The sequence below is a fragment of the Electrophorus electricus genome, chromosome 4 (genome assembly GCF_041902795.1).
Source record: "Electrophorus electricus isolate QZ-2024a chromosome 4, ASM4190279v1, whole genome shotgun sequence".
Taxonomy (NCBI): domain Eukaryota; kingdom Metazoa; phylum Chordata; class Actinopteri; order Gymnotiformes; family Gymnotidae; genus Electrophorus; species Electrophorus electricus.
This window is the reverse complement of record NC_137500.1, coordinates 25,099,506-25,124,707: the sequence shown is the minus strand read 5'-3', so window position 1 is coordinate 25,124,707 and position 25,202 is coordinate 25,099,506. Positions and strand designations below refer to the sequence as shown.

Genomic DNA, 25,202 nt, shown 5'->3' with positions numbered 1-25,202 from the left:
CTAGCTAGATTAGGATTTTTGTGCAATATCTTAATTGTAACCAAATACTTTCAGTGTTGACATTTTTAGCATTCGAAAAAGCCTGAAAAATAACATTTAATAACTAGGTGATTAACTCCCATCGCACAGTGAAGATAATCAGATAAGGCTAACGTAGGTTAATTAAAGCTAGCTAAACGTAACGCTAGAGATAGTTAACCTAAGTAAAACAAGAAATTGCTTTATCGCACACAAATCTCCTGCAAGGCACTGACTAGGACATATCAGCGAAATTAATGAAATCGAATGCATCAAGATTACTTACAGATATTTAGGAAAACGTTTCTCAGTTAACAATTCAGCAACTGTTCGTCTCCGGACGAGCCGGTCTCACAGTTCAAATTACGTGTTCGATAAGCAGCTACTTTTATGTACTTGTAGCTATTCATATATATATATATATATATATATATATATATATATATATATATATATTCAAAATTGTAGTGAAGTACAAAAGGTTTATATTAGAAAAAGTAGTTTAAATCATAACATGGGGTTCATTCCATGGGGTTCCAAGTACAGGAAAAGTTTGTGTATTTTTTGTGTGTGTTTATATAGTGTGTGTGTGTGCACGCATATGTATGTATGTATGTGTACATATATATGTGTGTGTGTGTGTGTGTACACATATATACATATATAGGGGAAATAAGTAAGGTAAAATAAGGGAAAATAAGTAAGGTAGTACAACAAGCGAGTAGACCATTTACTAGTTAAACTAGATCACAATTATACTATCTCAGGACATTATCAGGGTCAGACCCAGTTCGTAGATCTCAGGAGGGCTGGGCACACTGAGGTTGATTTGTCTTGGGTGAGGCCGGCAGTGTTGGAGAAGGTGTCCAGGAGGTTGGATGAACAGTGGACAAGTTGGAACTGTAGACACACATGCACCAGTGCATTTCGTAGACTGTATAGACTGTGTGGGACCATTGAAAGGGTCTGTGTCTGCCACTGGAGTGGGCCAGTGAGAGGACATTTGAGAGAAGCATCACACATACAACCAGAATACCATGTGCCTCTCTAGTTCAGTTCAGTTTATTTAGTTTAGTTTATTTATTTAGTTCAAGTTTAATGTTTGAATGCATTCACTGAATAGTTCCATCATCGATGTTGAAGAGGGTGCTGCTCGTGTACACTGCCCATGGCTCTTGGGGATCCACTAGCCAGCAGACACTGTGTGTTCAGTTCCTCCAACATTGGCAGTCTCACCTGAGAGAAATCGGGATACCTTCAATGTGAGTGTGCGCCGGCCTCTAGAGATCTATCGACTGGCTCCGACCCTGTGCATTCAGCTCCTCCAGAGCATTTCAATAAAGGTAACTTTATTTTGTCACGGATTTGATAGAAGGGAGGTATAAAAACGTTTCCTACAAATGTCAATCTTGAATATAACATTTTCAGGAAGTTAAAATAAGATGAATTAACTCCAGGTTTCAAAGAACTGTGATTTGAAACATTACCTTTTTTGTATCATTAATTGCATCAACAGTTCACTACAGGTCAAACACCATTGCCAATGTTTCCAATGTTTCAGGTATAACAAGATAAATACTGATAAACCCTGAAAATCTTGCAAAACTATGTATAACATGCATTATGGTTTTACTTTATGTAACACCTTTGGTCATGGATATGCATCTCTTTGGCCCCAGTGTGAGCTGAGTTTTCATTTATTGCAGCTCACAAATTTGCTTTGGCACTTTTCTTAGGGGCAAAAATGATGAGAATTTCTCCATTAGTTGCACTACCAGAGATTACCTGTGATTAAGAGTGAAAGAAACAGTGGTCTTTGAAGATGAGGAGAAAGTGACATCATTCTCAAGCTCGGGGTACAGAAAGGACAAGTTGACAGGTTTTTAGGTTACTTCTATGTTTGTTTTACACAGGATGTTTGGACCCTTTTTTGTGTGTTTCTGTGTTAGGGAAATCAGGCCAGTTTGGTTTTGAAAATGACATTCATGATGTCTAATCCAAAAACCGTTGTTTTTTTGGTTTGTTTGTTTTTTATTTCAAAGTTGTTTTAATCATAATATTTTCAAAGCAGCAAACAATATACTTAAAGTACACAAACAAACCAACTGCAGATTCACCTTAAGGTTTTAATTATTTGAGACAGGACAACTCATTTAAATTTATGGAAACTTTTATTAACAGCTGAAATCTGTAGGTGGATTACCATTCCATCCATATTCTTTAACCTGGAAACTGACTTGTGTTTATCACAAGCTCTCATGGAGATTATGTTCTGTGGCGGTAAATACAATCCCTTGAAATGGAAAGGCTGGGGAACATTCAACAGATGCAAAACTCCCTCCACTACGGAAACATTTACTACCTCCTGCAAGACCTTCTCTTTTCAGAGCTTTTACTAATTTACTGACCCTATCTTATAAGAAAGTAGGGGTTCCCCCCATGACTCACATGTTGTCTACTGAGTGCTTGATCCTTGTGGAAGTTTTTTGGAGAGCTCTTGATAAGCCCATTTCTACCTTGTTTTAATCATTTTTTTTCATGAGTATATCAGTGTGTTCTGGAGGCCTGTACAGAAGCATAAAACGGAAGAGCGTAGTTGAAGGCTTTTCACCTCAGAGCCCACACATGTGCATACACACTAATATCAATGCCTGGAAAAACCTCAATATGAATGTGACGTGTTTTGTTTCCATACAGAAACATTCACATCTGAAGTCCTCTGACCAGTCACTGATCTGCCCTCACTGGCCTATATACCTTTGCTTATAACCAATGCACGTAACTAATGCGTGCAGTAAGCAAGCGGTAAGGTAGGTTATTGCTTGTTTGCATGTGATACGATTCTAAAAAATGTTGACGTAAACAGAGCTGTGGTTGAGTGGTGTGTTGTGACTATGGTGAACTTATCTTCCTTCCTTTAAATGGTTTTATTTTCACTCACTCTGTCCTAATGATATAGTCATATGCGGATTCAAGTCGGCCTACCCATTGTGGAAACTCCGGGGTACAATTTGTGTTCGTTTTGATGATGCACTTTGATTAAATCCCTGAAAATTGTTTACAGCTTGATTACAAGCTGTTGGGTAAAACTGAAATCGTTGCCATGGGATTTAAATTCTCCAGTTCAACAAAGCACTTTCCATTTGTGCACCCCCTCTGCATCTAATGACTGGGTGAATCATAAGATTGACCTAACCTTAAAAAAAAGACTGCTGCCACTATTAGAAAAAAAAATGTTATAGGTTGTTTTGTGTTTTTTTAAATAAAGCATACATTTTAGTGCCTTACAAAAATCTAGGGCAAAAATCAAAAACTAAAAAAAATTCAATTTTAATTTGCTTTGTATCATAAATAAAATATGTAAAACTAATTTGGAAATGAATAAAATGAAGTGAATTCTATTCTAACCACAGAAATTCAAGATCTAAAAACATAACTCTCTGTGACAATAGAACAGGTAAATGTTATGTGGTGTAAATTAAAATCTGCGGAAGACATTTTGCTGAGCCATCATGTTATTTGCAAGGTTTTATCTTATCCACTAGATGTCCCTAATCACACACAGTCACATTCATCATACAAGTTGTTTGTCTTTAACCTAGCCTCTCTCTAGCGCTATATAAATGGTAACTAGGAACTTGAGCCTAATTAATCATTGACATTTGCCCAGGTATCCAAATAATCACATTATATAAAATTATAAGCTATACTATAAAATTGCCATATGATCATGAACATCAGACACTAAATCAGGACTGTATTTAGTGACCTTTTCTGAAAATGTATCATCTAGATGTATTTGTTATGTACAAGTTTCATCTTGATTTAGTCCATTCAGAACATGCATTTAATGTTTTGAATTTCTGATTGAGCCCGTTCCTCCACCTTACCTTTGAGTATCACAGAGCAAAACAACATTCGGCCACAACCATCTAACTATGTGAACACTACAGAGACAAAATAACATGCATTAAAAATGGCATAAATGACTCTAATCTGTTGTGTGTACCCTATAGTTTTAAGAGTGGATGATAAAAGCTTCTGATGAATCTTGTTAAACATGAATATAATCAAAAATGGGTAAAGGCTAAAACAATTCACAATACACAAATGTAAAAATGTATTTCATTAGAATTTCTGTATTAGAAATGCAGATATTTTGTAAAATACAATGTCATTCTTTGTTCATAAGAAACAGATAAGCTCAATAAAGACATGAATGAAAATCAGTCAATCCACACATATAAAAGAGCAGTATGTACATCATGTTAGATATAGAAATAAAAAAAAAAACACTAAACATGTGCAAGTTAAAATCACATTCTCTCTCTCAGACATACACATTATATAAAATGGCATATAAATGTTTCTCTGTGAAGTTATGTTAAGGTCCACGTTCCAGAACATCTGAGTCTAGACAGATGAGACTTCAAGTAGCCTCCATTGTTCCACATCACTAACATTTCTTGGCTTTCGAAGATTTCTTTTTCTAAGAGAAAAAAAGCTAGAAGTTGTATAAAGAAATATAACAACTAGCAAAAACCAGAGACAGACTGCCATGTGGGTACCATAAATAAGCACTGAGAGATTTAATTAAGGTATTGGTAATAAACATATGGTTCTCCTGTTTGTTCAATTGCAAAATAAGTGTTTTCTTGAGATACACTGGGGGAAAAAGAGCTTAAAGGGGCACTCCACCAAGATTCAATGGTTTAGATGTAAACAAAGTCATTAAGAGTATTTTGGTGTGAAATGCTCCTTTCTAGACTAATTTAGCATATAGCTACCGAGTCAGAATGTACACTACAAATATAGCCATTTTATTTCCTATGAAAAATTACTGGTGAACTTACATGTGTCTTCAAAGTTTTTATGTGTCAGTGTTCGTAATGGTAAATGGTGGTAAATTATAATAAATGCATATTCTTTGGGTGCCACTTTTCCTGACAACGCCCTGCATGTACCTCTCCACTCTGCACACACTGTGTAGTTTGGGTAGACGAGTGTGTTGCACAGTGTCAGTGGAACGCATGTAAACGTTCATCAGAGGAGCTGAACCTTCTTCAGAATAGTGGTGAACTACGATGTATGGGGTTGCAAAAATAAATTCATTACAGTGTATTCACTATAACATGCTGAAAACAAACCTCAAAGTTCTCTGCATACTCTAGCAGCTTCCAAATATATATATTAATCTTTGTTGAGAATGTGGTTTTGAGAGAAAACACGAAAGTAATCCATAATAGTTTATACCAAAAAATAGCTACATTTTAGGCCAAAACCTTATTTAAAAAAAAAATGATCACAAAACAACATCTCAGGCATCAAGCAACGTATTTGGAACTATTTTGTGAACTTAACGGGTCGTAGCTTTTAGAGCCATTAAATGCTTCAGATGTCTGCTTCCTAGAATTACCACTGTGAACAACTATGACTCAGTTGCATAATGCTAAATTTGTCTAGAAAGAAGCATTTCACCCAAACACTTAATTAGTTTACTTACGTCTACACCACTGAATGATGAAATTTTGCCAAATCGATTCCCGTTTAAAAATAACTTGTACATTGTAAAAGAAAAAGAATTTACTGATGATATAAAACTATTACCTTATTTGGAGTTTCTTCCTCATGAGCTGGGACAGACATGAGTGGTTGTTCCTCATCACTGTATTTCTTTTTTTCCCTCTCTGCACATCAGTTACCAAACAGGCAAACATTTCAACGTAAAATGAAGCTAGTTTTATCATCAGAACATTACTAGACACATTGCATTATGATAAAAGTCTTACTTTTTTTGTTTGGAGTGCTTGCCAGGTAATCTGCAAACTCCTCTGATGGTGGCAATACGTCTTCAGCTATTCTTCCCTCAGTCTCTTTTTTCTTCTCTTTGTCTGTCTTTCTCTTCTTGGGCTCTCTAGGACCCTCTTCCAGTTCTGAAGCCTTGGTATTTTCTTCATCTTTATTTTGCCTTTTCTTTTTTACATCCTTAATTTGGGTTTGGGGGCAATAGGTGTCCTCTAGTCCAGTCTCTTTTTTTCCTCTGTTGTCAGAGATCTCACAATTGTGTGTGTTTGAAGTACTCTTTTTATTATCAGATTTTGAATGTGACATTTTTGAGTCGTCTTCTCCCCCAACATCCAAACTACTGTTTTTAGAGGGCGACTGAACATGATCAAGCTTTGTAGCTTTCTTAGTTTTAGACTTTTTAGATGGTGTCTCTGAGATGACAGATTCTGAAAAGCTATTATCTTTGTGGTGCTTGGCCTTTTTAGAAGGGGGCTTGGAGTGTATGGCTTTTGAGATGGCATCAGCTGTATGGTCTTCCATTATTTGAGTTTCAACCCCTGTGAGCTCAGAGGTGGTGTCTGTTTTTTTACCTTTGGCTTTCTTAAAGGGTCTCTCAACTGTGTCAGGCTCCACAACACTCTTAATTTCCTTAGGCATTGCCTTTTTTAACAGAGTCTCTAACTGATCAGGTGTTAAGTGCATACTGGCAACATCAGTTTGATCTTCTTCAGAAGAGGGATTCACATCTTCAGGTTCAAGAGGTGCCCTAACTTTCTTAGGTTTAGGTTTTTTAGAAGGACTCTTAAGTTGTGCACAAATGTTAGACATAGGGGGAGTCATAAGTTGTGAAGATTTTATAGGCTTAGAGATTTTTGATGTAGCCTCCAACTGATCAGATGTTAAGAGACTGCTGTCAATCTCCGTTTCATTTACCTTTGAAACTGTCTTCAAATCTGGAGATTCTGTAAATTTAAGAGATTTCTTCAATTTCTTTGATTTCTTAGAGGGCGTTTCAGCTGACTTAGTATTTAAGTGACCATTCAAAAGATTTGTTTTTTTGGACTTCTTGGCTAATGCGTAGATATGAGCAATCTCACTGTCAATTCCTTCTGAAAGGATGTCTGTGCTTAAAAGGTCTTCATGCTTTACAGATTTCTTAGGTTTATCTTTCTTAGAGGAATTTGTTTTTGACTGATCAGAGTTTGCAATATTGGTGTCAGACACTCTAGAAGAGGTTTCCATAGGCTTTGCGACTTTAACAGCTTTTTTAGATTTAGCATTCTTACTGGGGGTATTTACCTGTTCAGGTTCTGCAAGTTCATCTGATTTCTGATTCTCTGCAGTTTGGGTTGGAGTTTCAGTGTTACTGGATTCTGAATATGTCTGTGTTTTTTTGTGTTTAACCTTCTTAGTTGTAATCTTAATGCTGTCAGTCTCTAAGTGGCCACTGGCTTTGTCTCTTTTAGGGGTGACAGTCTGTACTGAAAGACCTTCAGCAAATTTAGTTTCAGGTGCCCCAAGCTTTATAAATTCTAAAAAGTTACCTTGGTCTTTTAACTTCTTGGATGGAGTTGTTTTTTTTCTTTTTTCAATGGTTCTGGTATTTTTCTTGTCACTTGGTTTTAAAAGGGTCCCAGTTTTGTCTTTTTTTGAAGGACTAATGACAGTTTTCCTGGCCTTCGTATTCTGGCTACCGTCATTTTTAGTCTGTGCTGGCTTTCGTTTTTTGGTGGACCTCTCTCGAGTAGAGGCAGTAGTCACGGAGATATCCATTTTTCCTATGTCAGCATCTAGAAAAACAGTATATTATTAATTTATTATTTTTGACAAAAGGAGAATCATTAGTTAGAAGTGATTAAAAATAATTAGCAAACTAGTGTTATTTCACATATAATTTATACACAATACATACACCCACCCACTCTCAGAAACATTGATATCAAAAAAACATATCTTGTGTTAGAGACAATCACCTGTGTAACATTACGAATAAAAAATGTGCCTATAAAACAAGCATAGGTAATGAAATGGCAAGGGAATGCAGGTATGTGTTTAGGTGGTGACATGGTGTCACTGCTGTTGACAATTCGATTACTGTCTGGTCATCAGTGTTCCTGTAATCAGAAACTGACCAGCAATGAGTGAGGTAGTCTGTAATGGTATGCGTACAAGCTGTTTATAATTTTAAAAAAGAATTCTGATTACAAATCACACACACACACAGTGGGTACTTTTTTGGCTTCACTTACTCTATACTCCACTTATTTCTGGCACCACACTTATGCTCAGGTGACTGATTATACATACCATGGTCTTGTATCTCATACACCATGTCTTTAGACTAAATACTGTTTAGCCTACTAGTGACTATGGTATCCTCTGTTCCTCTCACCTGATAGCTGTAAAGCTAGTCTCTTCCATTTCTCCACATCAAGACTGGAATCTGAGTCAGAATCATCTCCTGTTGTTAGACTTATGGAGGCAAGATCTGGAATAGCTTCTGTTGGAGCTTCAGCCAAACTGGACAATTTCTCTTTTTTTCCAGATCTCTTCCTTGGCTGAACCCAGAAGTGGAGTTAACATCGGCAAGATTGACAGGAAAAAAAAGTGTTGCTTACACAACTTAACATCCTATAAAAATGAGTGTATCTTACACACCTCCGATTTGTCATTCTTGTTGGATCTACTACTGTACGCGGTCTTCCTGGCTACTTTTGGTTTAGATGCTGCATGAAAGAAATTACTTGTCAAAAAGGGATAAACGAATAATGTGCTCTCAGTAATACTATGCAGTGAAGACAGAGGGCAGCAACCATGACCAGCTTCAAACCCAGGTCATTCAGGCAGGAAAATTTCGCTCAGACCACCAGCCCAAGGAGGTATGTTGGGTCTCTGGCACAGCAAGCAAAACACACACACACATATCCTCTGTGATCTGTCTGTCACACTACCCTCTGCTATCACTCTCCATCACATAATATGGGTATTTTTTAAAAGTTAATTTGAAAAGGGTTATTTTTCCTAGCAACCTTATTTTTCCAGTTGATGATGTTTCTTCAAAATAGTTATACAATTTACCTTTTGCTTCCAGGACAGCTCCACCACTCTTCTTTTCTCTTTTATTGCTTCAAAAGTCAATACAAAAAGGTCAGTTAGTTCAATGACAAATACACTTAATACATTGGTTTAAATATGTTGTATTCAGTGTCAGTTCCCCCATACTAAGTAATTGGTTTTAAGACTCCTGAGTGAATCAGGAGTGCAAGAACAGGGAATCACTTACCTCACCCATTTCACGAATATGTCATTTAGAGATGTTTTCCCACTTGTAACTTCTACCTAAAACACAAATGGACAACAAAAATGAGAAAATCTATAAATCATTGTACACCTTTGCAGAACACTTTATTATAGAGAACCCGCTGATAAATATCAACCAGAAATTTAGAGGCAGCTTGTGGATACACCTTGTCCACTGAAAATGAAATAAAAATGCATCCATCATTGCCTATATTCTGCTACACACTTTAGATTTTATATATTTTCAATAAACTGACTAAATCTAATCAAAATGGATGCACACTCGGAAAGTAAAGGCCTGGGGGGTGGAATCCAGCCCAGGATTGAGCTGTTCTAAACTGACTAATAATGAGTGTACTGATTAAACCCAGTATCACAGAACAGGAACACAAAAGCGAACTGAAAAGCTCTGTATGTAGAGACTCAATTTACATATCAAGGAAATTATATGCGACTTATTTTCACGCTTCACTGCACTAATAAGGAAACCCTCAAGAATTCCTATATCTGTTGGGAGGGGGAGTAAATGAAAAATCATGCTTTTTTTCCTAAAGTGGTCTTTATGTTCCGTTTCTCTTGTTGCCAGTGGGAGCAAATGGCATGACGCTTATTCTGGACATTTTCCAAGGCAACAGTCTTCAAGAGGAAGTCGGGTATGTGACTGATAAGTAGATAATCAACAGTGCTTAGAAACAGCCTAGAAGAAGGTCAATACTCCGTAGTGCTGCGGTCCTTCAGATCCGGGTATGCCTAACAGTTCAGCCCACAATCGGGTTGATCTAATTCGGATCCTTTTTGTAACAAGCCGAATATCTCGGCTTTCCGTAAGTTTATGTGGTTACGTTACATTGCGTCTTCCCGCGCTTTCGAATTGGTTTAGTGGCTATAACGTCTAGAATCGAATTAACTACCCTCACCTTTTACAATAACTCAAGCAAACAGCTTTAAGCAACTGCAAAGCAAAGTATACTTTAAATATGCTTTGCAAAAGAAAATCGATACGGATACGAAAACTCGCATGCATGTAAACTTGACTGGCTGGCTGGCTAGCTAGCTAGCTAGCTAACTTTGCTACGTATACTAAAACGTTCAGTATTGTCCTATATAGATAACAAATCAAACGTAGGTAGCTTGCTCGATATCTATCTGTGAGGTAGGTTCTTAAATTGAGAGACGCAATCACGTTAGCTAGAAATAAAACTTAAAACCTGAGGGGAATGCTTTTTGAGTACGTTGGCGGCTTTCTGGTGTCCATTATCCTTTAAATGTTGATAAATCAAATTAATTAAAGAGTGCTCCGTGACTCCAGTGTCTTTCGTTGTCATATTTAGCCAAAAATAAAATCTACCTATATCTATTTATAAACTATCGCATTTGAGAATTTGTTAGCTAGCTTCTGGTACAACCATGCCTACACGCTTTCCTTTTACCTTTCAACTAGGGAAGGCAAGTAAATGACTGCGTGCATCGTGGGATATGTAGTTACTTTCGAAGCGCAGCGGGAATGAGATTCGGGGCTGCATTAATAAAACCCCTGCATATATACTATGATATACTATCGTATACTATCGAACGAAATTCATGTTTATAAAAAGTTTGTAAAGCATACAGACACATAATATAGCTACATAGGTTTAGTCTAGTATAGCCTAATAGATAAGTAGCCAACATTTGTAATTGAAAATAAAATTTGGCGAGGCCAGCTAAATTTAAATGAAATTAACATGATGGCCAAATTGATACAGAACCGTTTAACCATACATTATGAAATACAATAATCCATTAGTCTGGAATATTGTGGGGGGTTTTCAATGTCAGCCTGCCTGAAATTCAGAAATAATATTCTGCAAAAGAATAATATTGTTCATTTCCTAATTTAAAATTATACAGTATATTAGTGTTTGGCTTCTTACAAGTACGCCTCTACTGGTAAATGTTACAGTTGCAGACGCACTTATTACCGTAGTGTATACAGTACATATGTAACATTGCTTTCGAGTGCAAGTGGGTCGGTAGTCTTGTACGAGGAGGAACTCGTTCAAATAGCGCACGTTTATGTGACAGAATATGAGAATACTGGGGTTGCGAAATGGGTGTTGTAGTTTATTAGCTTGATGGTGTATATTAGTTTTTGCCTATTTTACCAATGTTTGAACTCATACACTTAAAAATCATGGTTCTTCAGGGGTTCTTTATTTACACACATAAGTTCTATGTAGGACAAATTTAGATCCCTTTAGGAGCCATCAAATGCAAATGAGTCCTTTACACTGTGACATCAACACAAACTACCATAACTGACTACCACTAGGAACCAACGGAAACTTTGAATACTTTTTAAAATTTTATTTTACAAACCCATTCTTTTTCTTTTTTTGGAAGGGGGGAAGCGGTCATTTTTATTTTTTCATTACAAAGTATATACCGTATGTAATAATGTGCATGTCAGCTAAGAAAGATTAAAAAAAAAAGAATCAATGCTAACAATTGTTCGTTTATTTGCGGGCTTTTTCTCTCCACTGCCCTTTGCTGTACATGTAAAAATGTGCTTAAACGTTTCTTTACATGGTAAAATGGTTCTTTAGATTGGTGGACAATGTGTTGTACATAGTTCTATACAGAACTAAAAGGGTTCTTCGATTCTATACGAGACTGACATCACAATTTAATTACAATAGAAGAACCCTTCTGTATAGAACCATATAACAACACATTCTACAATCTAAAGATCCATTTCACAAGGCAAAGAAACATTTAAGCATGAAATGGTTATATATAGAACCCATGGTTCTAAATAGAACCATTTAATTTATTAAATAACACATGAAGAACCATCATTTTTAAAGAGTGGGTAAGTTTAAAACGTCGGCAAAATAAACCAAAACTGATATATACCAGCAAGCTAATAAACTGCTACACCCGTTGCTCAGTATTCTCCTTATCTGTCACATAAATCTGACACATGGGTGTATGCTGGATTAAAGAGTTCCTACTCCTACAAACCTACCGCATGAAAGTACACTAGGTTAACGAGTTCCTCTCGAACAAAACTACCGCCCCACTTGCACTTGAAAGCAGCGTTATTACGTACTAGATACACTTTTGTACTAACCGCCCCCGCCCAACAAAAATATGTCTCATTAAAATTAAACTGCCGCCCCACATACACTTGAAAACACGGATATTACGCTAATATCGACTATGTTACCAAAAAAAAGTTACATTAAAATTCTATCGTAAGAGAAAGAAAGTGGGCAGGACTGTAATTCTGTAATGAACCACTAGAGGTGTACTTGTAATTAGCTTATAGTAAGGGTCTGAAAATGCGGTAATGCGTGTCTGCAGACAGACCATTCTCACATGGTCTAGGGATCCGTGTAAAATAAATTTTAAAATATTGCAAAACCCTTTATGGAGTTATGGAGTCATTTTACTTCAGTTGTTTAAAAGTAACCTATTGTGTACATGATTATCATGTTTAAAATCCTTTCCTGAAACTGTCGTTGTAGAACCACAAACAAATATTCCTTCAACCAAACACACATCTGGTGCTTTAAAAAAAAAAAAAAAAAAAAACTTGCCAGATTTGACGTATTTAACAGGAACAGGTGTGTTTGCCTTCAAGCTTAGATTCTGAGGAAGGAGGGGTGGAGGGTGTGTGTGTTGAGTGTTACAACCATATATCCTGGGGCTGGGTGTGTGTGTGTGTGTGTGTGTGTGTGTGTGTGTGTGTGTGTGTGTGTGTGTGTGTGTGTGTGTGTGTGTGTGTGTGTGTGTGTGTGTGTGTGTGTGTGTGTGTGTGTGTGTGTGTGTCTTTGTGAATGTGTGGATGTAGTTAGGATGGTGAGAACTCCTGTGTGAGGTCTCTGGGCACACATGTTTGCAGTGTATGCTCATGGTCATTTGTGTACATGTGTGTGGAATTATGACTGTATGTGGTGCTTTTAGCAGTATTGGTTGGAGATGGGAGTAGTGTTTGGTCTTGAAAATGCTGGGGTGTTTTAGTGCTAGTATGTGTTAGTATTAGTGCAGTATTAGGGGTGGGGGACTGAGGGGAGTGTTGCACTGGTGTGTTTGTGTGTCTGTGGTGGGGCTAATGTTTTAGATGGGTCACCTGAGGAGGGTTGAGGTAGGTGACCAGAGGGTCAAAGCAGTAAAAGAGCTCCATTCATAAGAATAAGGGGGGAAAGCAGCTGCTTTCCAATCAAAACATAGAGATGTTCAGAAATACAAAATGAGTTTGGTCTCAGTTTCTTAATCTGAAATGGTCATGAATGTAAATGGAAACATAGATTCAAAATGTTTTTGAAATGTTTTTTAAACAAAGACAATCATATAATCATTGATGAATATTTAGTAACATGAGTGCGTGCATGTTGGCTTGCATGTGTGCAGCATTAACTCATTCACCTGAAGTATTCCAGAATCAAACTTATGCTGCATCAGCCATTCCCTGGCTGTGTGTGTGTGTTGAGAGAGTAGGTTTTTCTAGTTCAGGTTTCACTTATAAACATGTTTCTGTTTCCCTTTTGTCTATAAACGACTGTGCATTCCTCAAATTCTTCTGCTCAAAATAAAATACAACCATCTTCCTTATAATTAACTTTTTCCTTACTTCCATGACAATGATGTTTCCGCTGAACATGTCCTCTCTACACCTTCCCCAGTCTTGACCACACTTGCCTCTTTTCCTTTATGGCTGACCCCCTCATTTGTGCATATGTATCTCTCTATCATCTACAATGTCCTCTTCTTTTCTTCAGTGTCTTTCAATGTCTACTACTTTCAATGTCCCAAATCTGGAACAAGTCTATGCTAAAACAGTCTCCTCTTCTTTCCATTATAGCGAAATCTCCTTCAAGTTATCACCCCTCCATATATAGGATCTGTACTCCAACTATTTAATCTGTTTTTTTTTTTTCGACTAGATAACTCCACTCACACTGTTAATGTCATAACCTATATTTGCTAATAATGCTAATAATACAATTTCATACATACATGTTAATTCATATTCTATTTTTAAAAGTTGCGGCATGATAGGAACAATAGTCATTTAAAAATGGATTCATATAACGGGTAAACTGAGGATCTTGTATAACCTTTTTGCTTCTGGGACCTGTTCTACTCACCTTGTGTTTGGCTGCAGAACCTTCACTCTCGTCTTTGATGTGTCAGGTTGAGAAATATAATGCATACATACACATTGCAAAAGCATACAAACATGCCTCAAACGAATGTATACATAGTTCCGTATGTGTACACAGACCTAAATATATAGTGATGGCGAGGAAAAACAGGAAAGGAAAGGCTGCCCTTTTTTATATCTCTACACATGTCCCATTCCAAAAGAAATCTGGTTCCTAATATGGCATCATATATGCATTCCATTCCATTCCTAAAAATACAGAAATATAAAAATTACTCACAGGGAGGTGGAAATATGCAAGTACCCCACCAAAGTGATAGTTATCCACTTTGTGCAAGAAGTTGCAAATTTGATATCAGTTTTTAAAAAAGAAAACAAAAACAGCGCAACAGTCTCAAAGTGTGAGTGTGAGTGAAAGGTGTGGTGAGTTTCGGGAAGTGCTGTGCTGCACCGGATAAGAAAAGGCTTAGTGTTAGCAGGAGCAAGCAATGCTGTTCAGTAACGATGCTCTGTGTTTGCCAAGCCCAACATCTGCTCCTCACTGTGCTTGCAGCTCTACTCTAATTACTCCCTTTCATGTGCTTATGGCTGTGAGGAGAAAGGATTGCTAAGTCAGTAAAGAGGGATTGGGAGTACAAAGAACCAGGTGTTAAGTAGCCATGTAGCCAAAAAAAATAAATCCATAACAATGAAATGCGTTGAATGAGCATATTGTTATATTCCAAACGTGCAAATAATAATGAAGTTGTTACCATTGACAGTGTAACTATTTAATCTGTTCCTGCAGAAGGAAAACTCAATTTTGCAGGCGTGAAGTTGATGCGCTGGTTCTATGATTAGCAGTACGCATCTTCAGAACCAGCGTGGAGACCAGGGAGTTCTCCTTGTCACTGTCACTGCTGCTTCCTCGTTAACAGCCTGGTCTCAGATGTCTGAATCTGATGTGTGTCACAGTGTCACTTAACATGGCTTATATGGTTCGAACTGAACTGAACTGAATTCCGTTACATTGCAACAAGAATAAGCAACTACTGAAGAAAAGAATTTGGCGAGTTGGGAGTTTTCAACAGAGTGAATAATTGACATACTGGAATTTCTTAGCAGCTCATGGAGGACTATAAGCAAATAAATGAAGTGAAATAAAAACATTATCTTGGATCTGTGTATTTCTGAGTTTTATTAAAGTCTTTGAGGTACTGTCTTAGATGAGTGGTACACAGTTGCATAAATTAACTAGAGTTCATTTAGACACACGAGCTGAATCTGAAATGGCCCAATTTCTACCTTTTAGTTCTGTTTTCATGCCAGTTTATGTGATTTGAGCACACTTCATGAGAGACTTCTTTAACAGTCTTGGTTGTATTATCAGCGGCCAGCTAAAATGATTTTGGACTTGGTTTTCAACTTCAATCTCACTTTAAAAAGTTATGTGCAATATATAAAGATCAAACAGATTGTTTCTAACTCGAGGCTGTTTAGAAAATATATTTTCATTTGTTTAGCTTTCTTTTCTCATCACATGTTGGTCACACTATTGAAACAGTGGTTGTTGTGACCTAGGAGAGTATGACCAAAAGAATGTCACTGCAAAATCCAAATAGCCATAAATAGATAGATAAATAGATAGGAAAGTACACATTTATTATTCACACATAACCTTTAACATGACTGTGAGGTAGGGGTAGGGGTAGAAGAGTTTTCGTAAAAGGTCTACTATGAGGGCATGTTTCTCCATAAACACTACAGCATATATATTTAGCATTATATTATTAGAAACATAACAAAATGCTACTTCTCAATTTCAGGACTGAATTTCTCTTTAAAACAGACATTTTCTGGGTTCATATAAATTGTGGGATATAAATCTTAATGTGAACCATGGCAGTGTAATGTTTACTTTCTAGTGTGAAACCCTCTCAAGGCCACCAATGGCACACAGAGCATGCGGGTGGAGCATGACTAGAACGTGGCTCACAAATTGTGTGTATTAATGTTGTTTACTTTTTGTATGATTTGTTTATTTCAGAGAAATGAAAACAAACACAATAAAAAACCAAGCAACCCGATACCCTGTGAATTTTGTCACTCCAGGTCTGCTCACTCAGCTGAGCAAGTCTTTCCAGGGACAGAGACATACGCTGAAGGAGAGGATGTGCAGTGGAGTATCACATTCCATCTCAGACCCGCTCTGGCATGTTTGCCCACTGCTGTTTCTAATGCCTTCTTGAGTAATGCATTCCAAATGGGTGCTGAGATACCCACTCCATGCCTCTCTGTGGCTTCTACCTTCCACTCTTGGAAAAGATCACACAGGTAAACAAAGAGTGGTAAGCCTCAGGACCACTCCATTCCTCATTCGGCTCCACCTGTTTTAAGATGTTAGAGCACGTCTCTGTTAAATCAGTCAGCAGTTTCCTGTCCTTTTTAAATCAAGGAATGTGGAGATGGACAGACCAAAACAAGTTAGTGACCTCTTTAATTGTGTTAAATCACTGTGCAGTTTCCTGCATTTACAGCACATGCCTATAGCTTTACATGAACAGAAAATGTATATATTCCGATTTTTAGACTTGTTTGGCAAATCCACCATTCACATGAAGCCATTATCAAATAACACTAATTCTGTAGAATAAACGGAGTACAATACAGTGTGTCCTTATGTCACTCTTTAGTGGAGATCTTATCTGTTGAACTTATGTGGGCTTCGTGGGACGATACAGTCTGACTTTCTACCTGGTCTGAGCCTTTTGGGTCCTACTCACATACAATACATACAGTCACTGCCCAATAAAGAGGACTCTTGTGCAGCAGAACACGGTCTCTGTTGAAGCCCAGTGAGGACTCCTGCTCCTGCAAAAGCCCCCAAAGGCTCGAAACATGAGTTCTTAGGACAAGGCTTCCTGTCTGTATTTGAACAACCATGAACTACATTTTCTGATGGTATAAAATGTTAAGGTTTGACTGCTGTCTTCAGTTTAAAGTAACCATAAACAATTCTGTATAGTAGCCTCTTACAATGGGCATTTTTATAGGGAATGTTGAAATTAGATCATAATTTTTTTAATGGCTACATATGTACGCAGACTGCATGCATTTTCTACGTTCAGTTAACCTAAGCTTTTGTCCAATTCCAGGACCTCTCGACACCGCATCTGACCCGATTATGCCTGTTTCAGGTAAGATTAAACGGGCGGAGTTAAACAGACCAGTGAAAAAGGAGAGAGGTTTTTAGGAAATATATATCCTCGAAAGCCAACGGATTTTTTGAAGGAACGGGAAGCCTTGAATGCGCAAGGCTTTCTGCTTACAATGTAAACCTCAGTAAGATGGATGATGGAAATAGCCGGTCTAGCTTGTTTTTACCTAAACTGTAGACCAATGATTGAAAATTGTTGTAGGCTTTGATAAAAGCTACACGTAGTTGTAATGGCAGTGTCGGCTTTTGCGGGTCTTTCTGTGGTGAGCTTGCTAAGTTTGGGTTACCTTTCTTGGGACTGGACGAGTCCAAATCAGGTTGAAAATGAATCGGTGCCGAACATCAGAGATACGACGACGTCTAACTACCGAGCCCCTCATATAATCTTTATCATGACGGATGATCTGGGTTTTAACGATATTGGGTACCATAATTCGGACATAAACACGCCGACTCTGGACAAACTGGCTTCGGAAGGAGTGAAGCTGGAGAACTATTATGTTCAGCCTATCTGCACGCCCTCGCGCAGTCAATTTCTTACCGGCAGGTAAGCTCAAACGCGCTTTCTAACACTAAAATTATCCTGATCTTTGAAGTGGTTTTAATTATGTTGTATATTATACAGAGATTATTAAGAACAGCGAAATGCCTAGTGGAATTATCATCTGTAGATCTTAAATTCAGATACAAATGAAGACTGTAAATGTTAACTCTGAGGATTTTGCTGTGTGTGGTTTCTGCAATTTAGTACTCCATTTTAGTTTTCTTCATCGTCCTCATTATTTCCAGTAAAATCCTCTGCATAATGTACCTGTGTAACAGCTTTCTTTTCTGCCCTCAGGTATCAGATCCACACTGGTCTTCAGCATTCGATTATCCGGGCCCGCCAGCCCAACTGTCTGCCCTTTGACCTGGTCACACTGCCACAGCGGCTCCAGGAGGCTGGATACACCACACACATGGTGGGCAAATGGCACCTGGGCTTCTACAAGCGTGACTGTCTCCCCACTCGCCGGGGCTTTCACACCTACTTTGGCTCCTTGACAGGCAGCGTGGACTACTACTCGTATGACTCCTGCGACAGGCCTGGCAGGTGCGGGTATGACCTCCATGAAGGTGAGGCAGTGGCATGGGGGCAGGGAGGCAGATATTCCACACACCTCTACACAAAGAGGGTGCGGAGAATTCTCGCTTCACATGACCCATCCGTGCAGCCCCTCTTCATTTTCCTGTCCTTCCAAGCTGTGCACACTCCTTTACAGACTCCCAAGAAGTACATTTACCCTTACCGGAGCATGGGGAATGTCCCACGGCGCAAGTATGCCGGCATGGTGTCGGCTGTGGACGAGGCGGTACGGAACGTGACGTATGCACTGCGAAAGTATGGCTACTACCAAAATAGCGTCATCATCTTCTCTACTGATAATGGCGGGCAGCCACTCTTTGGTGGGAGCAATTGGCCCCTCCGAGGCAGGAAGGGAACTTATTGGGAGGGGGGTGTGAGGGGGGTGGGGTTTGTCCACAGCCCACTGCTCAGATACCGGCGGAAGGTCAGCAAGGCCCTGGTCCACATCACTGACTGGTATCCAACACTGGTGGGCCTAGCGGGGGGAAACATGTCTCAGATGCAGGGGCTGGATGGCTATGACATGTGGGAGACCATCAGTGAGGGCAAGGAGTCCCCACGTCTGGAGATCCTGCACAACATTGACCCGCTCTATGTTCCCGCCCGCCATGGCTCCCTGCAAGCCGGCTTCGGTGTCTGGAACACAGCCGTGCAAGCAGCAGTCCGGGTGGGTGACTGGAAACTCCTGACAGGCGAGCCAGGGTACGGAGACTGGACGCCACCACAGGTGCTGGGAAGCTTCCCAGGGGACTGGTGGAGCCTGGAACGGCACGTAGAGTCACACAAATCTGTGTGGCTGTTCAATATCACAGCAGATCCATATGAGCGGCATGACCTGGGAAAGCAACGGCCAAACGTGGTCAAGCAGCTGCTGGCGAGGTTGGCGTTTTATAACCGCACGGCCGTGCCTGTGCGCTACCCAGCGGAGGACCCGAGGGCAGACCCAAGCCTGAACGGGGGTGCCTGGGGCCCTTGGGCCGGGGATGAGGAAGCAGATTCCTCAAACCAAGTTTACCCCAGAAGGCGCAAAAACACAAAGAAGAAATTCTGCAAGATGAGGTCTTTTTTTAGGAAACTGAACACAAGGATTATGTCAAATAGGATATGAGTGGGACATTTAAGATGAAAAGGAATCAAATAATATTTATAGAGACTTTTTTCATTGTTGTAGCAACCGGTATTAGCCTTTTGTAACAAGAGAGGCGAGGCAAGATGCAGAGCAAGCCGCCGTCTGAACATGAACAATACAAAACACGACAGACGTTAAACGGTATATGCATATAGCGGCAACTGAAAACACAAGATACATGGGATCAAACACAGACATAGGATAATAACAAAACAGAACCTACACACGTTAACAAGGACGATAACAAAGGACAGGCGTGACACATGGACCCGTTAATAAGGGAGGGGCGTGGCAAAGAACACACACGTACGCACCAAGATGTCACTCAGATATGGGGAGGAATCTAATAGGAGGGGCTGTACCCTGACACCTTTTTAATAAGAGATCATATTCCTTTATTCACATATTCATGTCTCATGGCCATATTCTCTCAATTATATGCCTGTATGTTACTGCATACACTAACTAAGTTTTTCAGTGATTGTAATTTGCTTTTTTGTAGTTTTCTTTCTGTTACCTCCTTTGTATTACAGCCAATCAATTTAATTAATTAATTAATTAATCACAATAAGTCATTATTCTGGATAGCCAAAAGTAGGACTATATGATAACCATTAGAACCATGCTGCATGCTGAAGTCTATGTTAGAAGTTTTGCTGTGAGGTGCTTTTTGTAGCATATAGACATTTTGAGGAAGATTTTTATCCGACTGATTAACACGTGACATTTGGGTCGGTGTGTGTGTGTGTGTGTGTGTATGTGTGTGTGAGAGAGAGAGAGAGAGAGAGAGAGAATGAAAGAATGAATGAATATGCTTGGATGTTGCATGTGCATTGAAACCGATGTAGCTTAGTTTCCACGGAGAGACTGCGCTCTAGTGGTTACGTGGTATTAATAAGCGCAAACGTGCAGCGGTTTTCTCTAGAGAGCAAAGCGCAAACCCTAACGTGTATAATAATGAGATTTATGAGTAATCATTTCGGACATTATTGTTCACACTGAACTTAGTTACAAAGCATGTTTAAGAATAGTCTTTTATCATGAATTTAGTGTATTCGGATCTACTAATTGTTTAGACATAGTGAGCAATTATGATCAATACATCAGTATTGGTGTAGGTCTACGATTTTCAGAATCGACGAATAAATACAAAAAAAACCTATGTTTCTGTGTTTTTGTAAGTGGTTTATTTTAGTAAATTGAATATGAACAGTCAATAAGATAATAAAATAGTGTGCGCATTAATTCAAAAATAAACTTGGACAGAAAGTTTGTAGAGGTTGTTTCGTACCGTTCACCCTACTATACATGTGCAACCCACAGCAATGCTTTCTACTACCGTTCTGTAACGGCGAACACATTTCTTTTTCTTCCTTGTCTTGGATGGTCGGTTGCACAGCAGCCTGCGTACTGGTATCTTGGTGTAGATGAGAACGCTGGTCATAGATCGGTCTTCCTGCATGGTGAAAGGATTGATGCACCCTGCACAGGAACATTTGGCCTCTGGGATATCCACTGGCTTGCGGTTCTCGTCATGATTTATTCTGTTTAGATGTGGGATGGTTTGAAAATAGCATAGGCAACAGTATCATTACAAACGCGTTTTTGTTTGATTGATTTACGAAAACGCTTTCCTCTAGTTCTGGCTTAACTGATATTAGTACGAGGATGCTGGGCTTACCTGTATGACCATGGAGAAAGGCTTCGACTGTTGGACATCCAAAGCTGGCGATCCACCACGCATTTGTTTTTGGTTAGAGCTGGATTGTTTCTTACTTGGGACACCATGTCACCTATAGTTCTATCAAAGTCCATCTCCCTGGCAGCTGACACCAATTCTCCTGCTTCCGTCGTGTCGTCGCCTGCTAATATTGGATCCAGCGGAATTCTAAGGGAAGAACCATTTCGTTGCGGATGCGATTCTTGCTGGCTGTCCACTTTGTGTCTTTGTGCTTTTCCCTCTTTGCGCCTTGTCTCCGCTGACGCCAAAATATTCGCCACCACCAGGACCATTAATAGCTGTTGAAGACAATTAACTAGTGGATCGAGCTGATCGTCTGAACTACAACGTCCTCCCGCATTTTACACGCAAATCACCAGCAAAACAGACAAAGTGATTTTAAAAGAAGCCAGTCCAACTCACCTCATTCCAAAATTTGCCCATTGTTTCCAGTTAGGTCAATATAATGACATTTGACACGGGTGTTCAAGCACGTATGACATGCCTCTTTGGCTAGGGAACTTCGCAAAATCAGTTATAACCTCATGCTACTACATACGATGTTTTGTCACAGGTAGGGACACACCTGTGCCGGGCAGCTCAAGGTGTGGCCAGAAACATAAACATAATAGTCAGTGAGCATGCACTGGCCTACAAATGGTAAAGAGAAGGACACAATATCTTTCATGACACATTTTGGAACACAAAAACTTCTCGTTCCTTCATACTTTTACTGATTCTGTCGTTGCATTTTGATGACAGTATCATTATTAGAATGCTTAAATTAAAATAACTTCTCTCTCGTTTTTAAAAACGTTTATGGGTGAAAAAATGATACATCTTGAGCTAACTGAAAATATTCAGAAAATATCTTTTTTTGGAGTATAACTGGCCCAGAAAATTTGAATAATCAGTGGTCTATTGTACTATCCATGTCTGACTTTCCCCCTGTTTACTTGAATACGCCTTTCAATTCTTTTTCAGTACATTCTAAAAACCTGTTCACACAAGGCAAACAAGGAACACTTTGAAGGTCTACAGATGCACTCCGGTAACTCCCTCTTATAGAATGGTGCTAGACACTACGGATGTGAACCTTCCAAAGTTTTGTCTTTGATCCTCTTATTATTACCATGTTCATGATTTCAATAGCTCCCATTTAGATGTCCAAAGAATGAGCACCTGCCTTTGTGGCAGGTTAGTGCAATTCATTTGTGAAGTTTCGGCTTCAAAAGAACAGATTTTAAGGCCCATCTTTAAAACAGAAATTGCCCCAGAAATACAACTTTTGTCTCAAGTGAGACAAAATACAATAAAGCCTAGTCTACATGCAACCTAATGCCCAAATGTCATACCATGACAATGTCACAAGCATCCAAATCGTTTTTGAAGTGAACTATAAGCATTTATTGTATAGGCTAGTGATTCAAAAGCTGGGACTAATTGTATTCCTTGTTATCTTTTATTATAGTTAAATTAAAATTGTTTATTTAAAACTGCATTTAGGAATTTGAAAATGTGAAAGTGAAAAGAAATTAACTCTTGGTTAGTAATTTCGCGCGCAACTTCGGAAAATGCTTTAGTCATCGGAGACTTGATTGTAATGCACCTGAATCTGGCTCTAGCTAAAGGTACCATTTTAATCTCATGTTTTCGATGTGCAAGAGTTTTAGACATATCCAGAAAGCAGTTCCCTGCTGCTTTTAGTAAAAACAAAGACATTTGAACTGTCGTTGTCTACGCAGTAAATGTCATATCTAGTCCTCAAAGTGAAGGGCTGAAAGAACATTTTGCCACAGTACTACTAGACATAATGAACTAAAGCAAAAATCGTCATTTCTGGACCCTTGCCGACCTACAGATAAGGATGTGACGTTTTAGTAGGCTAGTTGCCCTGAACTGTTGGGTACAATAACAACGTGGGTTTTACTGACACTCGGGATGATTTGGGAGAAAGACCAGTAGAGATGGTCCAGCAGAGATGGGCCACATCCAAGTCGCAGAGGCTCACTGATTTTATCCGAAAATCTGCAACTGCCCCACAGAATTATTTCGTCTGCCATATCATGAAGGCAGCCCCGGCGCCAGACATGTTGGAAAACAGAACGCAGCATCGGTTTGCACAGAATATTTCTGCCATTCCCATGTGTTGCACTTCGATGCTACACATGAACATTGCCAAGTGTTCAAACTGCGGTTCGTGTGATATTGCTCAAATGTCCATTTTGTGGCGTTACTGATTAATAACAGACTGCGATCCTACCTCCAAACGTACTGTTGGGGATTTGCTTGTCGAATGTAAATTTAAGACCAAATAATAAATATGTTAAAATGAATTCGAATAAAGTTTGTGTATTTAAAAAAAAAAATACATGTATAGTAAAATTACATGGGTTGGGTGGGAGGTGTGGGAGGAGGCGGCCTGTGCTCAGCCTCTGACATGCGTGAAAGTAAGAAAGGGGTGAGCTGGCCGTTATTTTGAATAACTCTTTTAACTGCAAAACTATATATTTGTTTTTTTTCCATCTTTCGAATATTTAGCTATTATCCACTACCGCCAATACCGATGCTGACGGTACACCGTCCACCAAAAAATACACACCCTCCTACTAGCCTGAGTTCATGAATTATTATCTAACGGTAAATGGTTTCCAAAATGTATTTGAACTATTAGATTATTTTTGTTAAGGGCTATAGTAAAAGAAAATGCAAATCATTTCAAATTGTTTTAATATCCGAGACTGAGTTAATAAGTGTGCTACAGAGAATGTTTTTAAACTTAATTTGTCATTAGTAAAAGTTTCTGTAATAAGCACCTTAAGAAAATTAAGTAAATTTATTGCAATACCACTGCTCAGAATAAGACCTTTAGCATAAAAGAAAAACATATATTTCACAGTTTTTAGCACCACTAAATCTCATACTTTGTATACTCCTCCCGGCATAACAGCACAAAGTGTTCTCCTGCTGGAGCAAGTGGAAGGACACTTAGCATTAAATATTAAACCACTAATGAATACTAAATATCTCTCCTTAGCATATTTGTTTCTCACTTGTGGACTCAGGTTTTTAATTTCATCTACACATGAATACTGGGAACACCGTTTTAAAAGCTTGATTGATGTTGAAGTTTGTGAGCCATTTTAATGTAGAATGATATGGATTATCATCACATTGGGAGCTTCAAAGATGGCTCAGCTTGCTCCCCTTAGCAAAGGCAGCTGCACTTTAAATGGCACTGGATCAAAGACAGAGTCAGGGATGCCTTAAACAGGATGAAGACAGAACAAGGCATCACATATTTACCACCACATGCATAGCCTTTTGACACAAATCCACCAGTGTGCTTTTTCTGTGGCCAAACAGTTATATTTTGATTTTGTGTACTCCATGTACTAGTGTTTGTTGTTTCATGGGAGCAAAGGTATTCTCTGACCTTACTGTTTTAATATGTAAAAGAGTTTGGCATGTGTCACCTCATATTTATACCCCAATGAAACAGGAAGTGAAAGAATATTTTTTTTTAATACAAGTACTCAGATGTAATGTATATTTGTTTTTTAAAGAACATAAATAATTGTTAGAGAGGAAATTATATTTATGTCAACTTAGTTAACATGTTAGCATGCTGTTCTTCTCACAAGCGAACTAGCTGTAAGTCATTATAGCTATAGGTTATAGGTTACAGCAGGTTATAGGTTATTTTATTATTGTTAAAAGTGTATTAACTTTCATCTTATATGAGGCTAAAGGACTCAGAAAAGGGGGCAAACTTTA

At 38.7% G+C, this 25,202-nt stretch overlaps 3 protein-coding genes across 3 annotated transcripts; 1 reads left to right on the top strand and 2 right to left on the bottom strand.

Moving 5' to 3' along the window:
* Window positions 1–3,610: 3,610 nt before the first annotated feature.
* On the bottom strand, window positions 3,611–10,554 carry tcof1 (treacle ribosome biogenesis factor 1). The gene is made up of 8 exons (XM_027009624.3): window positions 10,314–10,554; window positions 9,089–9,144; window positions 8,884–8,930; window positions 8,464–8,531; window positions 8,198–8,363; window positions 5,808–7,595; window positions 5,626–5,705; window positions 3,611–4,507 (listed from the first exon to the last, which is right to left on the bottom strand). Exons 1-8 carry the CDS (start codon window positions 10,428–10,430, stop codon window positions 4,475–4,477), a joined length of 2,355 nt encoding a protein of 784 aa, XP_026865425.3. The 5' UTR covers window positions 10,431–10,554; the 3' UTR covers window positions 3,611–4,474.
* A 6,867-nt stretch (window positions 10,555–17,421) lies between these two features.
* On the top strand, window positions 17,422–20,847 carry arsia (arylsulfatase family, member Ia). Its single transcript, XM_027009647.3, has 2 exons — window positions 17,422–17,997; window positions 18,292–20,847. Exons 1-2 carry the CDS (start codon window positions 17,681–17,683, stop codon window positions 19,682–19,684), a joined length of 1,710 nt encoding a protein of 569 aa, XP_026865448.2. The 5' UTR covers window positions 17,422–17,680; the 3' UTR covers window positions 19,685–20,847.
* Window positions 20,848–20,999: 152 nt separating this feature from the next.
* On the bottom strand, window positions 21,000–21,869 carry LOC113577127 (interleukin-17B-like). Its single transcript, XM_027009612.2, has 3 exons — window positions 21,849–21,869; window positions 21,387–21,724; window positions 21,000–21,249 (listed from the first exon to the last, which is right to left on the bottom strand). Exons 1-3 carry the CDS (start codon window positions 21,867–21,869, stop codon window positions 21,000–21,002), a joined length of 609 nt encoding a protein of 202 aa, XP_026865413.2.
* Between the last annotated feature and the right edge of the window lie 3,333 nt (window positions 21,870–25,202).